Source organism: Scomber japonicus, chromosome 13, assembly GCF_027409825.1.
Source record: "Scomber japonicus isolate fScoJap1 chromosome 13, fScoJap1.pri, whole genome shotgun sequence".
NCBI classification, from domain to species: Eukaryota; Metazoa; Chordata; class Actinopteri; order Scombriformes; family Scombridae; genus Scomber; species Scomber japonicus.
This window is the reverse complement of record NC_070590.1, coordinates 9,011,881-9,030,006: the sequence shown is the minus strand read 5'-3', so window position 1 is coordinate 9,030,006 and position 18,126 is coordinate 9,011,881. Positions and strand designations below refer to the sequence as shown.

The 18,126-nt window shown below is 37.3% G+C and overlaps 1 protein-coding gene across 2 annotated transcripts; it reads left to right on the top strand.

The window, feature by feature from the left end:
- The first annotated feature begins 449 nt into the window (after window positions 1-449).
- Window positions 450-13,769, top strand: slc25a14 (solute carrier family 25 member 14). Of its 2 annotated transcripts, XM_053331981.1 has the most exons (9): window positions 450-557; window positions 1,173-1,277; window positions 2,565-2,703; window positions 4,294-4,388; window positions 10,692-10,777; window positions 11,015-11,110; window positions 11,759-11,883; window positions 12,149-12,362; window positions 12,945-13,769. In XM_053331981.1, exons 2-9 carry the CDS (start codon window positions 1,214-1,216, stop codon window positions 12,984-12,986), a joined length of 861 nt encoding a protein of 286 aa, XP_053187956.1. In that variant the 5' UTR covers window positions 450-557; window positions 1,173-1,213; the 3' UTR covers window positions 12,987-13,769. The 2 variants fall into 2 exon arrangements, with proteins under 2 accessions (XP_053187956.1, XP_053187955.1); XM_053331980.1 differs by lacking the exon at window positions 450-557 and having other exon boundaries at window positions 1,154-1,277.
- The last annotated feature ends 4,357 nt before the right edge of the window (window positions 13,770-18,126 follow it).

Below are 18,126 nucleotides of genomic sequence, written 5' to 3'. Positions count from 1 at the left end.
CCGATATGTCCAACACAAAATAGCAAGCTAAACATTTATGGGAAACATGGGGAAATTGTAGGCCTACTTTATTTACAACACATCATTCTAAAAATATATTTGTAATATTCTCCCAAATTTGTTGATGAAACTCAGTGAGCTAAATATTTCTGAAGTACAGTAGAGTCCATAAGTCAGAAAATAATCTTAACATTATGTACACAAGTAATATTGGTGTTGTTGAGTTTATCCCCCCTCTGTGATTGCTTAATTTTGGGTTCTTTTCCATTTTAAATACATTTGATTGAATTGTTTTATTACTGTTTTTATATCTCACAAGAAGACACGTGACTTTACACTGAAAAACACAGTTCGTCAACAAAGGAATTTTATTTTGAAAGTATTAGCGGAAATCCAGTTCGTATCATTTCTAATAGGCTTGACATTAGCTAAAAAGGGAAGCTAACGGCGGGCGAGAACTTTTCTGCTTGCATTTTATTAAAGTCGAGCGACGTACAAGTGTGAAGTCATGGACAATCAAGTCAAATAGCTGGTGGAGGATTTTATCGACACAACAGGTACGTGAACTTTTGGCAACATTTAACCGAAACTAGTTGCTAAACTGTAACCTCGCTAACGAGCTGGCTAGTCATTTCTAGAAGTGATAGCTGACTAGCCTTTAGCATAGCACAAGCCATCTGTCCCAGTTAACGGGGACGGCCATCTGTGTGTTAAACTAGATTAAAATGCATGTCTTTGTGATTTTTACTGTATCTGTATCTCACTGTATCTTACAAAGTATGATTTTTTATGTCGTAATTTAAAAAGCATCTCGGACAAGTGCAGCTTTTACGAAAATTAATGAACTTCTTTTAATTCTCGTGACACTGTTGCTGTCAACTCGGCTGTCACTCATGGTTTGCCCTTCCCGGCACATGAGCCAATCGAATCGCCAAATTATTTGATTGACGTGACTCTCGCCCAATAGCAACCACGCAACGAATATGATGGCTCTCTCTGTGGTGTTGGACACTGCGGGCGTCTCTTTCCGGCGCAGTAGGCTGGGATGCTGATGCTGAGGACCGTCGCTGATCAGTAGCATCATTGCATCTCAATGTTTCTCGACATGTTGTATTGTCTGAGGTTGCAGCACTGTGTTGACCTCTGTCTGTGCGGCCTTCTGTTGTTTTTAGCGGGGCTGCAGCAGGTGGAAGCAGCAGCGGCCGACGCCGAGATGACCAACTTGAACTGGAAGCCGTTCATCTATGGAGGGATGGCCTCGATTGTCGCAGAATTTGGTACGTGGTGCACCACAACATGCGATCATCATCGTCGTCATGAATACTGTTAGCTTTTGACTGATATAACATGACAATGCACGTTTATATAGAAGCAGCTTTTTACATTTCGCAGAATATGCAGCTTTAGAGGAAATTTGCTTTATCGTCTGCTGAGATATGGCAGCACTGGCTCTAAAAGGGAAATTATGCATCCAGCTGAAATATGAGAGCTCTTTGGTGCAAATTGTCCTGCCACTGTAGACTTACACACAATTCACAAAATTGGAGCTTAGTCAGATTTTTGGCACACATCCTCACAGTTTAGTTTGTAATTTGTATAATACACAATAATCTGCTAGTTTTCATTGCGTGCAATAACCTGGCGGTTAGTCACAGTTTGTACCCTACATGGTGTTATTACATTAGAGCAGGGGTGTCAAACAAACAGCCCGCGGGCCAGAACCGGCCCACCAAGGGGTCCAGTCTGGCCCATTGGATAACTTTGCAGGAAATTGCAGGAAAGTAATACTCATTTTTCTGCTGCTTCAGAGGATTTTTCCACCCTGACCAGAAAAAAATGTGTTGATTGTGGTCATATTTAAACTTTTCATATATTGAACAATGTACAAAGTGTTGAGACCTAATATTGTTGAAATTGCACTAATGTTTCTTAAGACATCTCAGGCTCTTCATCTGTTTTGTAAATAGATGGTTTTAATATAGTCAAGTTATAATACATGTATACATATTATATATTACTTGTAGATTATTATGCAATAGTTTTACTCGTCTGGCCTACTTGAGATCACATTAGGCTGTATGCAGCCCTTGAACTAAAATGAATTTGACACCCCCATTTATTATTGATGCATTAAGTTATATCCACGATTTAAATATATATGTGTATGTATTAAGCCTTTTCCCACATTGTGGCTCTTGTTTGCCTCATAAACAGTGTGGGCCAAAATGAATTGCTGGTGTTTTTGATATTACGTTAATATGTTTTGTAAAAGGTGAGGAAGGAAATACAACAAGCAAACAAGTTAAAATATTGAAAGTATGACTTGAATATGATAATAAAAAATGAGAGACAAAAAATTCTTGGACTACCTGACAGTTTGAATATATCTGTATTCTGTAAGCTTTTTGCTGGAAATTAATATTACTGGCCTTAGCATACTTGCAAAATATCCTCCTCTATACCCCAATCCTTGTCAGCTCCAACATTTTAAAACTGTTGCCTTAATTTTATTCTTCTTCTCCTCAATTTTGTTGTTATTATGGAAGTATATTTTCGATCCTCAGGGACATTCCCCATCGACCTGACTAAGACGCGCCTACAGGTCCAGGGTCAGTCCCAGTATACAGAGGTGCGCTACAAAGGCATGTTCCATGCTCTCTTCAGGATTGGCAAGGAGGAGGGCGTCCGAGCGCTCTACTCTGGGTATGGAACTGGCTTTTTATTTTAGGCGCTGGACACACAACATTATGTTCTATGTATATCCACAATTTGGACACCACAACAGATTTTTCAGGATGTTACCAAGTGTATGTTAGTTTGGAGCAGCCACAGTAGAAAGATGTTCTTGTGACTTTTGGTGTCCATATTCACAACCATTTTGATGTTCTTCACCTAAAAGACTAACAATAACTCTATCCCATTAGGAAAATGTTTTTGACCCTGTTACCATTACACTTTATTTAAATGGTAATCCCATCATGCCACTTTATAATCATTTTAATGATTCACTGAAAATATACAAATAATGATATATGTGGTGCTTTTTTGTGTGTGGCAGTCATTTTGAGTTTTCTATCAATTTAAAGCTAAGTGAAGGTGAATTATGTACTGAAACATTACTGTTCTGGTATATCCACATAAAAAGATATCCCGATCAGCCACAACATTAAAACCTCCCACCTAATAGTGTGTAGGTTCCCTTTGTGTCACTAAAACAGCTCTGACCCACCAAGGCATGTTCTCCAAAAGACCTCTGAAGGTCTCCTGTGGTGTCTGGCACCAAGATGCTAGCAGCAGATCCTTTAAGTCCTGTAAACTGCGAGCTGGGATTTCATGGATCGGAATAACCCCTCCCTCTGTTTAATACACATCTGTTTAAGAATACCTTAACTACAGGGAATGGGATGAGTGGGAGGCGCTTGGATTCCTCAGAATTTAAGCAGAATGACCGGCTGTTAGTCCCAGATGTCTTTGCCGTACTTTTCCTTGGGAAGAGCTTTCAGTTCAACTCAATGTACTGTTCAGAAAATCTAGTTTCTTTTCATTGCAACACACTTGCGTTCCACGCTGATGAAATCAGCTTGTGCTCAATACAATATGCAGTAATATGCTTTGCACACAGAGCTGTTGCACTTGGTGGGTGGTTGAACTGTGATGTAGATGAAGCCAGCTGAAGTTTTGAAAGAAGCCCAGTGAGACAGGAAATATATTCCATTTTTAAATGGGTGAGAGGGAGGTTCTTTGATTTTTAGGCAGTGGGAGTGATTCAAGTGTTGAACAGTTGCTTATTAAGATTCATCTCTGCTTTTGGGTAAATATACAGTAGAACCGGTTTTCCCACTATTCAATAAAACTGATTTTGACTGACTCATTTTGTTATTTTGCATCATAAGCGAGAGAAAGTAAATGATAAGGACTTCCTCTACCTTCAGGGTACTTTTGCCTAACACAGTTAAAGGAGCAGTGTATAAGATTTAAAGGCATCTAATGGTGAGGTTGCAGTTTGAGAACACATGGATACACCTTGCTTCCCCTTTCAAGCACATCTGACAACCTACGGTGGCTGTGAAACTCATAAAAAAGGTGAAAGGCCCTCTCTAGTGCTGGTATTTGGTTAGTCCATTCGCCGTACTGTAGAAACATTGCAGTGCATCATTGTGGCCTCCGTGTAGATGTAAATGGATCATTTTCACCAATTTTACACCAATTCCCCAAGATGCTACTAAATCTGACACACTGATCCTTTAACTCCCAGCGTGCAGGATAATAAACATATTTCATCTCTCCTTCCAGGATTTCTCCTGCCCTGTTGAGACAAGCCTCTTATGGGACAATCAAGATAGGAACCTACAATTCTCTAAAAAGGCTGTTTGTCAGTCACCCAGAAGGTGGGTGTCACTATTTCTGCTTCTGAGATCCTGTCTTCTACCTCTATCTCTACTAATCTGTCTTTTACAGTCTTTCATCATCAGGGTCTTAACTTAAAGCCTGCATACATGGGGGGGAGTCTAGCCTCACAGTTCCCTGGATTCAGTCTGACAGTGTCACAGAAAGCCAGCTGAAATCTCTAAAGCATTTCAACTACAAGATTAATTAGGTAGTCTGGAAAATAAAATAAAAATCTCTCACAATTCATTGGGCTCTGCAGCTGGAAGCCAGGACAAAGAACAATGGGAAATGGTGTGAATGACACTGACATCATGCAGACTGTATATTAAATTTAGATATTTGCATTGAAGCTCAGACTGCCTGAAGGCTGATGCAATCTCTTGCAAAGTACATTCGGTGTTTAAGCACTGATGATGACGCTAACTCAGCCAAAGATGTAGTCAACCCTCTAGGACTACAGTGAGAAAATACCTTTACCTTAAACAACCTCAACAGCCACAGTAAAGTGTTTTTCAGTATGAGCACCAAAGTTATTTTATCAAGTTAACATTTGAGCCACTTAACTGATACCCCTATCCAGAACGAAGTGTAATGAGAGATATGTTTTACACATAATAATAGTTCAGTGTTGAAAGCTCAGAGCCTTTGTGTGGTGACACACACGGAGAGAGTGACTGACTTGATAACCTGGCAAAGAAATTAATAAAATCCAAATGTACCCTGGAAATTATGTGCAAATATATGAGTTTGGAGCTACAGGTTGACACTCAACAGGCCGTGGGCATGACCCAAGCCCAAGTCATATATTTTACTTTTGAATGTGTTTCTGTTTCAAGTGTTTTAATTGGGTACAACTTTTTTTAATTTATGCTCTAAATTTGTCATATAAAAGGTAATCATTTAGGACAACAAACCAACCTGAATTCTTACATTTACTGCTTTTACCTTGTAGTGAGGAAACATGTATAAAATGAAATTCAGGTATTTTCAGGTAAAATGCTTGTAGCTTTGAGTCAAATGCAGTGGATGAAAGTGCCATTACACACAGGGATATAGCTTACTACACAATTTGTAAATGTTGAAAATTTAAAGACAACCTTCTCCTCCTCCTTCTACTTGTTCATCTTCTTCTTCTCCTCCGCCCCGTCCGTCTTCTTCTCTTTCTTCTCCTTCTTCTCCTGCTCCTCTTCCTTCTCCTTCCTCTTATTATTATTCTCCTTCTTCTCTTCCTCCTTCTACTCATTCTTCTCCTCGTACTCCTTCTTCTCCTCCTGCTCCTCCTCCTTCACCTTCTTCTTCCTCTTTTTCTCATTCTTCTCCTCCTCCTACTTGTTGTTCTTCTCCTTCTTTTCGCTCTTCTTTTTCTCATTCTCATTTTCCTCCTCCTCATTCTCCTCATTCTTCTTCTTCTCCTGCTCCTATTTCTTCTTCACCGTTTTTTCTTTCTTCCTCTCTCTCTTTGTCTTCTCCTGCTCTCCCTTCTTCCTCTTCCTCCTCCTCCTACTCATTCTTCTTCTTCTTCTATTTCATTCTGGCATTCTCTCAATCCTTTTCCTCCTATTAGGACTGTAATCTTCATTGGTGCCTTAAACAGCACAAACCTCTTATAGGCCTTCTCTCCTCTTTATTTATGCTGGGACACTTTGCTTGTATGTCTGGGGTTTCAGTGTCACTGAGTGGGTTGGTGGTGGTTGTGTGTCTGGTCGCAGGAGTCAAATATTCTCGTTATGTTTCATAAATGGCCTCAAGTATGAAGTGGTTGTTGGGCTCGACTGCAATTGTGGTCAATTCAGAAATGTAGAAAAGAGAATTTGCCTCTAGGAATTAATAAAGCATAGTCACTCAAACTAATTGCACTTGACTTCATGAAACATTATCAGAATTGGTAAATAATGTGATATCAATTCATAAACACAGACATGCACAGCGGTTTACCATGGTGGTATTGGTGTTGTGACATTTCTGCGTATCAGCAAAATCTTTGATAATTAAATAATGCGTGCAATTTCTTGAATGTGATGATTTAATGCTTTTCTCTGTCGTATATGATAGTAAACTGAATATATTTTTGCTTGGAGAGAATAAGACATTTAAAAACTTTTGACTCTAACATTAATCACTAATGAAAAGATTAGTTTGTTGAAGCCCCACAATGGTTATATTTCTTTACACAGCAGTAATACTTATTGTATATGCACCTTTGGCTATATGGGTGTACACTTTCACCAAAAAGGATTGGATGTGTCGGGACAACCTGTGTTGACCCGCCTGGAAACAGAGTGAGTGTGTTAATCTGCCGGCACTAATTTGCAAGCTAAATAAGAGGCAAAGAGCTTCCAGGAAAGACGAAAGGAAGGACGGAAAGGACAGAAAGGCAGGGAAGAGTGAAAGAGTTTGGTGTGTTTTTCCCCCTCATATCTGACATAGGCAAGATATTTTCTTAACAAACTTTACATTTATAAATACTTTTTATTTCATTTCAGATGAAAACAGTCAGAACAATTAATCTACAGTGAGATGCCACAAATCAATCAATACTTAAATGTATTATTTATTATTTATTTATTATTTTATAGCTTAATTGAAATGGATGCAAAAGTATGCTTGGTAGAGAATGATTGATTTGTGGAGAAAATTAATTGTCAACTACTTCCTACTATCCATTTATACTTTATACATTTCCTGGTTTAAGCTTCTCAAATATGAGGATTTTCTGCTTTACTTTGCCATATATTATTGCAAATCTAATATCTTTGGACTAAACAACACCATGGACACTTAACAACAACAACAACAAAAATAATCAGTTGTGAAAATAATCAATAGTTTAATGGCAATGTAAGCTTGTGAAGTACGTGTTTGTTGCAATCCTAAATTAGAGAAGTTAATTGTTGATCATTATCATGTGGTGTTTTGTTTCCTTGAATAACTAGTAGGTATGTAATGGCAATATGTGAAGATTTGTTAGTTTCTGTGTTATAAATCGCACAACCCTTGTGTATATACAACATGCACCTCAGGGCCAAAACTGTCAGGTTGAAGAAGAAGAAAAACCTCACATATAACACATCTGAAGAAGGAAAAACATAGTAAACAGGCTAAAAAGGTAAAGTGGCCAGAAATAAACTGGCCCTGCATTAGAGACGGAAATCCAAAAAACCTGAATGTGGTGTGTCTTTGTTGTCAGGAGCTCAGAGAGAGCCACTTCAGTTATCAGCCAAATGGATTTACACTGCATTTATCAGAGATTGACTGGCGCCAGCAACTTTCTGTAGCTCACCGGAAGTTAGTCTCTCTCTTCCTCTATTCCCTCTCTGTCTGCTTCTTTATTTGACATTCTTCTTTTCCCTTTGACTGGTTCCTTCTTTTTATCTGGCGCTACCTTTCACTTCTTTACCTCTGCTCAATATTTAATGGCCAATTAGTGTACATAGAAGGTAGAAAACCTAACTGAGTGATTGGTGGGATTAAAAGACTGAAGTTGTAATTTTTTCTTCTGTCATTTATACAGACTACTCTTACAGAAAAAGTTTTTTTTTTTTTTTTGTTCAATATTTTGGGAAATATGCTTGATATGGGACTATTGATAAAAATCTAATTTCAGCATGTTAAATACAGAGCTGGAGCCAGTATGCGATAAGCCTAGCTTAGCATAAAGATTAGAGGCATGGGGAAAAACATAGCCTGGCTGTGTCCAAAGCGAAAATACTCCTACCAACACTTTTAAGGTTGTCTTAATTATATATGTCGTGTTTATTTAACCTTCACACGCTTGAAGTGATAAAATCAACATCTACAGCAAGTTTCCAGATAAAACAGTGAGAGCAGGATATGCTTTTGGTTTCTGTTTTAGGTAAAATGTTAAGCTTCACTCTGATGACAGGATTTAGGGATGCTGTACATAGTCACTACAGCTTGGTGTTGTTTGCCAATATATAGTTACAGCAGACTACTCCACCTAAAACCACTAATTGTTGTTGTCTGTATGGTTTCAACAAACTACATACAACACAGTAACCGAGCTTGTTATAGTCATGCACATATCCCAAACATTTGCTTGTTTCAGCCTATGAAATAAACATACGCTTTGGTAAACAGAATATGTCTTCTTAATTTCTGACATTCTATAGACAAAATTAACTAATCAGGTAATTGGCTAAACTAATCAGCAGATTAATCATTAATGAAAAAGGTTGTTAGAATTGAAATAGGTCTTGTGGATAGGAGGCACATATGTATGTCTCAAAATGTTGCTGTGCTCCTTTAGACAATGCTACAACCGTATCTCACTATCATACAATTTACACATTTTGGTAATAGACAAAAAGAAATGATTACAACTCCATCATATGCAGAAAATTTGGTGCTAAAATAATATACCGGTAATAGAAAATATGAGTATGTAGTTGAAGTCTGTTTTATATATTTATATATATATATATATATATTTTTAACACTGTAAAATATGTATTAATATCTCCATTTACATTTACGAGCTTTTTTAAATTTGTCAGCACCAATGAACCGGGGGAAATACGTTGTGCATTCATTGTACTTTCTTAATTATAATAAATGTCAGCGTGAGGAGAAAATGGAGGGTTGAAGGGTTGGAGGCTAAAGAGGGGATGTTTTTGTTAGAGGCCTGACTTTACTTTTTCAATGTGTTTTTCTTTTTTCTTTTTTGCCAAAATACAAACACTTTTTTTCTGTTTATTGTTTATCTTTCTATTCTGCATGCCCTCTGCCACAATGGTGCCACTGTGTTTTGAATGCTTGTTTTGATGCAGGCTTGGGTTTGCCCTGTGGTTGTGGTGGGATTCGAATGCCCGTTCTCCTGCCCAAAAAATGAGCGGCGCGAGGACGGCCACACTAACTGTTGGTCAGATTGATCAAGGATCACTGTAACTATTGTTCTAAACTCAATCCATTTTTTTTCCTCCTCCTTTTTCTTACTCCACTGTAGACACCACACTGGGTTACTACTAATGAGATCCATTACTTGCTAACACTGACAAATTACAAGGCTAATTGCTAACAATGGTGCTGTACCGAGCGTGCAGTCCCTCCAACAGCAATTTCAAATAAATCTCTGTTTGTTTTGATCTGCTTGGAGTGCCAGACAGGTGGGGTTTGACTCATGATGAGAAAAAGACGAGTGCAAGAAAATTTTGACTATTTGTAGCTTTGTGATCAACATCTTACATTGATTTAAGTTTACCCCGTTCCTACACTTTCCAAGTAAGTTAAAGCAAATATGACTCAAATTAGACATAATGATTTATTTGTGAGTCCTAATCCACAATAATCTTTTCTTTTCTTAAAATCTGATTCAGAATCTGAATACTTGCATTGTCGATACCTTTTTTGTCTTTTCTGACTTTCTCTCAGCGTTGTACGACATAGGTCATCACAATCTCAATTTTGTAGGTTTTGCTAGGTACAAAGAGCACGGGGGAAAAAAAGAAAAATTCACAAGTTTGTATCTCTTAATGTGTTATTTTCAATACACTCTAGTTCACATCTGGTTTGGAACAGAGCACACTGTTTTTTCTTTTTTTTTAAGTGATCACTGTATTTGTTCTAAATTACAGTATATCTATGACCAAAGTGAAACTAAAGGCAGACGTCTATTAAAAAACATAAGAAAGGGTTTTTAAAGTTTCTTACCTGTGTATAGTTACAAGTACAGAACGTAATAGAAATAAATGAGACAAAACAACCCCAAATTAACCAGTAGTTCCTGTTACTCTTTGTTGCAGTGATTCCTGGATCAGGATGCTTTATTTAATATGACACTAATTAACAAACTCACACAGGGACTCCAGTGTGTAAGGATTTTGACTACAAATACAAAAAAAGTCATGAATCTGCTTTTAACTTCAGAAGAAGCATTTGTCTATAAAGCCTACTGTAGCTATTCATAGAAAAATATACGCTGAGGTGTAGCTTTCTTTACTATTTTTAGTCATTGGTAATAAGATAAGACAGTTTTTATCACATTTTATGAAATAGCTCACAGCCCTTCAAAAAAAATCAGGTCTGTTGCCTTTTATCAATTACTCTATTAAATAATTACACAAATGTTTTTTTTTCCTAAACAAGATCAACTAGTGTATTGAAATGACATAATTTCAAAGAATTGGAGAACATGCATGATTAACATTATGATCAATGGGAATAACAAACCGTCCCTGTAGACATCTATTCATAGTTAAGTATAGGCTAGTCTTTATGGCTTTACATTTGTGTGTTTCTGTTTGCTTTGTAAATTAAAGCATGTTTTGTCTCTTATCTGATGACAGATGAAACCATGGTCATCAACGTCTTCTGTGGTGTGGTGTCTGGAGTCCTGTCGTCCTCACTGGCCAATCCCACTGACGTCCTCAAGGTGATTCTTAATGCTTTTATATGTTTGCCAATATATCTAAGCAGCGCCTAGTTAGTACTTACTGCGGTCAGGGTTGTCTTTCTTGAACAAAGAGTAATTTTAAAACATGCACTAAAAGTTTATATTCTGTTCTGATTTTAACAATTATTTGGTAATTGAATTATATTTCTAAAGGCTTTAGATTAGATGATATGTTTTATTTGACCAATTTTTTGTTTTTGTGTCTCTTTGTTTCAGATCAGAATGCAGGCGCAGGGTAGTCTGCTCCAAGGCAGCATGATGTCCAACTTCATCAACATCTACCAGACAGAGGGCACCAGAGGGCTGTGGAGAGTGAGTGCTGGATTACTGTGTTTAGGGATGCGTGTGTTTGTATGTGCAAAGTATGTATTAAGATGTTAAAAGTTCCTTTAATAGCTGCGTACTACAGCCAGCGTTACCGATAAATCAGCAAAACCAAACCGAGCAAATCTTCAAGGAATACTCCCGACATGTTGAGTACATACTCTTGTTTGATGCCTTTCCAAGAGTTAGGACATGTTTAGTCTAGCTTAGCACAACGTCTAGAATCAGGGGGAAACAGCTAGCCCTTCTAAAAAGGCACTTTTTATCTAGTATAGGGCTGCAACTGAGGATCATTTGTATGGTTACGGATGATTTTCTCTCCATAGATCTTGTCTATAAAAAAATCATAAAATATTTCTAAAAACCTTTTATAGTTCCCCACAACCTATTGGGATGCCTTTTTAAATGTCTTGTTTTGTCTGACTAACAGTACAAAACCCCAAAATATTCAGTTTGCCATCATGTTCAGAAAACCATAATATCATCACATTTGAAAAGCTGATCTGACAGCTTTGTAGGGCATTTTTTCTTAAAAAAATAAACAAAACTATTCTTTTGTAAAAATAGCTGCCGACCAACAGACTGTGGTTGAGGTGTTAGTGTAAGACTTATTTTCCTTGTCCTCTTCTTCCTCAGGGTGTCATCCCCACAGCACAGCGAGCAGCCATTGTCGTCGGGGTGGAACTTCCTGTCTATGACATAACGAAGAAGCACCTCCTTCGCTCTGGCTACATGGGAGACACCATTCTGACACATTTCATGTAAGTTTATTTATTCTTACACTCTTTTGAAGTCAGGGGTGGTCATCCTTTATGCTCACAGTTCTTAAACCACTTTCATGTCTCTACTTTAGAAATAAGTTTCTGGTTTGTAAAATCGTATACTCATATTACAAGTGTTTTGAGGTGGAGTGTCTTGAGTGAGTTTTCCTTCAAATTCAAAAGGCTCACATTTGAACCTGTAGTGAAACTCTTCAGTTTTGGGCTTGTCTGTTAATCTTTTTCCATGTTGGATTTTTTTGTGCAGTTCAAGTTTCACATGTGGCTTGGCGGGGGCGCTGGCCTCCAACCCTGTAGATGTTGTTCGAACCCGCATGATGAACCAGCGAGTTCTGTCAGGAGGCCCCATGTACAAAGGAACACTGGACGGCGTGATGCAGACGTGGAAGAACGAGGGCTTCTTTGCTCTCTATAAGGGGTTCTGGCCTAACTGGCTGCGACTGGGGCCTTGGAACATCATTGTATCCTTTAATATGCAAACAGCTCCTTCACAGGTGAGGAAAAACATGGAAATCTGATTCCTGATAATTTCTAGTTCTTGGAAAGATTCAGGAATTCTAGAAATAAACTTGAATAGGATTGTACATGTCTGATCCAGATAGTGATGTCCCTTCTATAATGCTATTCATGATACATGGAAGTCTAATCATAGTAAGAAACAGAACACTCAATAAAAAGTGACTCAATAAAAACATTAAAAAATGACTCAATAAAAACAGGAACTGAGGAAAAGCTATGATAACTTGCAGTGAGGAAACACCAGAGGTAGGATAAAAAATGTCAAAATGAAGAATACCCAAATCAAATAAAAAGTAATAAAAGATTAATAAAATATAATAAATATGTACGTATGTTGGTGATGGGCCTAAATTAGTTTGAAAGGATTGGTATATCTGATATCTGCAAGAAAATCCAATATCCCTGCATCCCTGCTGTGCACACATTTATATTATGTCTGGTTGATCAAAGTAGGAAAGGTATGCAATTTGGTCCACTGAACGGCCTTTTGTGAAATGAGATATTTTCCTTAATACCATTCTCAGTTCTTTATCACCTTCGAGCAGCTGAAGAATCTCCCGTTTTAACACGAACAGGAAGTGGGACTGCACTGATCTGCCAGACTGTGTCGGACATAAGCGGGGTGTGAAGCACGGCAGCATCTGGAGTTTTGGCACCAGTATACCCACACTCCCTTCTAAATCCATACGACGATACAATGCAGTATCAGTAACCTGCCCGTGCTTATCCAAACCTTATCTTGACTTCTCTTTTTCTTTTTCTTTTTCTTTTTTTTGCAAAATGTTTTATTTACTGTCACTGATTCTGTTGAGTAGTCTCACCCTCAACCATATCTGACACTCCCCAGGCAGCTAAATATTAAGTTGTAGCAGAAGACTGAAAGTTTGGAGGTCTAGGTTTATATCTTTGAGGAGGTGTGACAGTGGGTTTTCCACTGTGAATTTGGCGAGTGAAATCTGAACTTAAAAGATAAACAGAGAAGAGAAAAGACTTCTGATTGTATTCTCGGGATTCCTACACAGATATGGAAAAACATGGGGAAATTATTTATTAATAGGGCTAGCAATTACAATATGGAAACAATATAGGGAAAAGCTTTTAGTTCAGTTCAGACATGCCTGGCCTACGTAGCTCGCAGAGTTTTGACAAAGATGACGAATTTTGCATTTGTGTGGGAACCCTGTCTTTTAAGCACGTAGACGTTGCATGAATTATGTTGGGATAGCTATAACTGTGGTTTTAACTGTTAAATGTTGAGGAATGACATGGAAGAGTGCTGCAAATGATAAATAGACTAGAGAATAGAGAATGTGTAGAGATAGGCTGCTTTAAGACAGATTCAGTGACAAATCAGGCTCAACAGCACTCCAGATGAAATACTGAAAATGATATTCAGCAATATGTTGTGATATTTGGTTTAGTAAGGTATGAAATTTTACAAAATGTTTTCTTTTCTATTTTATTCATCGGCTGTGATCTTAAAGAGCCACTGAAGTTTTACTTGAAACAATCAGAAATCCAAACCAAAACCTCTGACAAGGGAGCGGAGACACAACTAAAACTTGAAACTTTCAATCCAGATCAGTAAATCCTTACAAAGTTGTCTTTTGGTTTATTTTTCCGTTTTGTTTGCCTCCAGTCTGCTGCAGCATTAGGAAGTAAAGAGGGTTATTAATAACCCACAAGACAACGATCAGCACATTATGTAAATTGCTGTACAGACTCATTCACACATAGAAGTGGATGTATTTTATCGTAGGCATGTCCAGGTGTACATAGGATGCCTCGTTGTGCTATTTTTAATGTTGTGCACCTCTTTTGAGGTCAAGTCATGGCATGAATAGGAAACAGGCAGAAAGAGGAAAAGTGGGCAAATGTGCCAAAATGTGTTTTTACCTAACTTGGTTTTGTTTGCAGCTTCTTTTAGACAGTGTAAATATGAATTTACAGAGGGACATCTTTGCTAGAAAGTATTTGAAAGTGAGTGTTGTTAGAATAGGCTACTGAGAACAGCAAATCGATATTTTTGAATCAGAACCCTACCCGTGCTAAAAAAAAAAGAAAAAGAAGAAAAAAACGACCAAATGCATTTGTTATCTTTTTGGGGATCTGTAGATCTGTTGACATTAATTCAACAAATTTTTGGAATTACTTACCAATTATTTATTTTCCCTTGTTTGAGTTGCACAGTACAGGAGTACCGCTTCTAGGACAGGTGACCTGCATCACCAAAAATATTTTCTTTGTTTGTTTGTTTATATCAAATATTTTAAATATTAAGTTAAATTGTTTTACAGTTTTTTTTTATCTTACCTTTTATTCCCAACACATTTTTTTAGACAGTTGGCCAAATGTTTTCCATCCTTGTTCAGATGGATGTCCCAAAATTATCTTGCAGCTAAAAAGAGAAGTGTCTCTTTTCTTTTTTAACGATGCAAATGTGCTGGATTCTGTAACTGATACCCATTAAAATATTTTCTAATGTATAGCTTGAACAGTACCGGCACCTGCACTTCTACATATATACTGTTGTAGGCAGCTTTGCTGTTAAATTAGCTGTTTCTGTTCTTCGATTCATCTTGGCTTATCTTTATGGTCATATTTCGTCCATACTTGTGTAGTATAGAATCCCCAGCTACTTGTTACATTCCCCGATAGTGCATTCATATACACGTAGGCATGTTTTTATGATGAGTCATGCTTTTGATTAAAAACACACACATATGGTGTCCTTTCACCCTGAAATGAATCAGTGCTCATCGGAGCTGCAGTATTTTATTTAATTGATCCTACCTGCAGAAATCCAAAATTAAACTGATAGTGTGCCGCAATGTAAATGCTATTTCTTGTATCATAGTTGAAGAAGTCACAAATAGTGAGTAAATATGGGTATTTCCTTTTTTTTTTTCTTCGTTGTGGGACAGTCTAGATCATCTACACCACACTTAGACAAATTGAGCAATCTTTGCATTTTTAAGTGTACTTCATTTTAATATTTTAGTGTGTATGTGCGACTCAAAGCACAGTCAGACAGTGTGCAATTAGAGTCAAGCTGGTTTTCGAGGTCACTTCAATTTTTGAATGTGTGTCGAACTCCTGTTGTTGGAAAATGTGTGTGTGGCGTTCCAGGTGTGTTTGTGCATTTTTTAACGAGCCTTGTGTAAAGATATTTTAACACAGCCCAGCAGTCCTCGGAGAGATGCACTGTTACAGCCTTATATTAATTATTCGTGATAATGTTGCTTTTTTGCGTACACCAGTGCCTCATTACTATACCGAGTGTGAGGTTTCATTTTGGTTTTTTTTCCTTAGTTACAGTCTTTATATTGTGCTTTCAGTTCTAAATATTGAAGTTCATATTTAAAAACAACAGTGTCAGTACATTTCAGTGCATTTGTGAGGAGATCTGTTTTGTTACCTCAGCAATTATGCCTTTCTGAGCCATTTAAATCATCTGCTGTCGGTGATGCATATTACTAAGGTAGCATCACAATTCATATTTAAAACATTCACCTTCCTCTAAATTGTGTGCCGCAAGAGTTTAAACTTGTCAAGTGACCACAGATTGTCAGCAAATAGTCTGCTGAGTCTCAAGTGAATGAATCACAATCTGAGTGTAGGGGTTCATTTTAAGGAATACGGCTTGGGCTCGGTCAGAGGTCAGAGGTCAGAGCTCAGATCAAGCTAATGGCCCTGTGAGGTTGTTTTCATAACTAAAAATACATCTGAAAACCATTCACCATTCACACAGGTGACAAAAAAGCAGATGGTAGCTCAGTACCAGATTATGTCAATAATTATAATATTAAGTATGTTGTTATAACAACCAAAACAAATGGAACAAAGAGAGATTTAACTGGTTTGGTGTTGGTTTCAGTTCTGAAATGATTAAGACAGATTCACTAATACCATTCTCTCGTTCCAGCTTCACACTTATCTGTGATTTAAATCAAATTCAATTCAATATCTGAATTTGTATTGTTATGTGTGTTTGACAAAACAATTGTCATTTGGCTCTCCGTTTTCTGAAATATTAAGATCAAAGAAATTGAATTAATGAAATGTAATGAAAATAATCATTGGTGCAGCATGAATGGCAATGATTTAGAAAAGTGTCCGTGTGGATGGAAGCATGTTTTTTATTCAGATGTATCCACATTAGGATGGACATTACTGGACGTGTAGTTTTTGTTGGTACTATGTTGATATGTTACAGTAGAATGAAAACTTGGAACAGTTTTGTAAGGAATAAAAAAATGAGATACACAAATTTTAAAACTGTCCATCAAGCTGGCTGTTAAACCTGCAGTGTGGAACTTTTACATATTAATCATCCCTTACATTCAAGCTCTACTAAACAAATTCATAGATTGCTGATTAAGCCTATTGCCACCAGATAAATCTCTCTAAAGAGTTTTTACTCTGGTCTTGATTTTGACATTCCCACGCTAGCTGGATGAGTGCGTACTGAGCAGACTCTATGGGCAAAGCATGCACACTAGAGACTACCGCCACGCCAGCTCTCTGCTAACTTGACTGGGGATAAAATAATTTAATTGTCAAGCTCTTCTACATTTTCCAAATGTTTTTGAACCAATTGGATCAAATTCTGATAATGAAATTAGTCATTTCGCTAAATAATTTATCCACCATTTTACAGCTGCAACAGTAGCAACAGAATAATTTAAGCTACAGCAGACCCTAAATTACTTTATAAGTGTGTCAACAACTGTTTTTGTAATCACTCTTACCACCAGAAGGGAGAGACAAAAGTCCCACACTCCAGCTTTAAAGGTTTTTTTTTTTTTTTTTTTTTATGCTACCCAACCAACTCTCTTTGTGCACTCGCTTGCACACTGTAGTGAATGTTATCGCTGCTGTGATACTCGGCCTGGTAAATAATAAAGCTGAGCTTCAAATATTTGAATTATACAACAAAGATAAGGCAGGAAGCTCAGCACTGTAAGTGGCAGAAGCATCACCCAAACTACTTAACTCATGGTGTTTTTAGTAATTGTGGTAAATCAAACCCTTTAAAGTGCTGTTGAAAATGAGCTGACTGAATTTGGGAAATGTTCTCGTTATCCATGCTCATAAGTCATGTTCTTTTTAAAGGAAACATTGTTCTTAGCTGGTCCTCTGTACAGATATGTCAAATCACACCAGTTTCACAACATAGCGGGTTGTATCCCATTTTTGTTCAATGTTACATGAGCGGTCCAGCCTTGAAAAACGTCCAAAACAATTCTGTTTCTGTCTGTCTGATTGTCTCATAGATCAACTTTGATTTGTTTGACTTTGATTGTGATTGTGTTGTAAAATTCATCATGCTGGAAAAAATGATTTTAGAACTATGTTTGAGATTTGTTAAATGTTTTAAGCTTATGCAGATATTTAATCTATTTTCTAATTATTTGAAAGAGTTTTGCTTTTTATGTTGATCTGTTTTGACTTTAGAATGATTCCTCTACAGTATTTGACTGATCAGTGAACCACAATGCGCTTTTGGCTGATGCTGCTTTTCATTCTGCTTGAATTTTGTTTTGGGAAAAAAAAAAAAGAACGCTCCTGCTACAGAGTCAGCTACATTTAAACTCTTCTCTTATTTGCCTGATAATTAATTCCCTTCACCAGCATTTTATTTTCATGGTGAACAACTTGAGCTCCCTTAATAAAACACACAGCCATGTGTGAACAGCAAGCAGC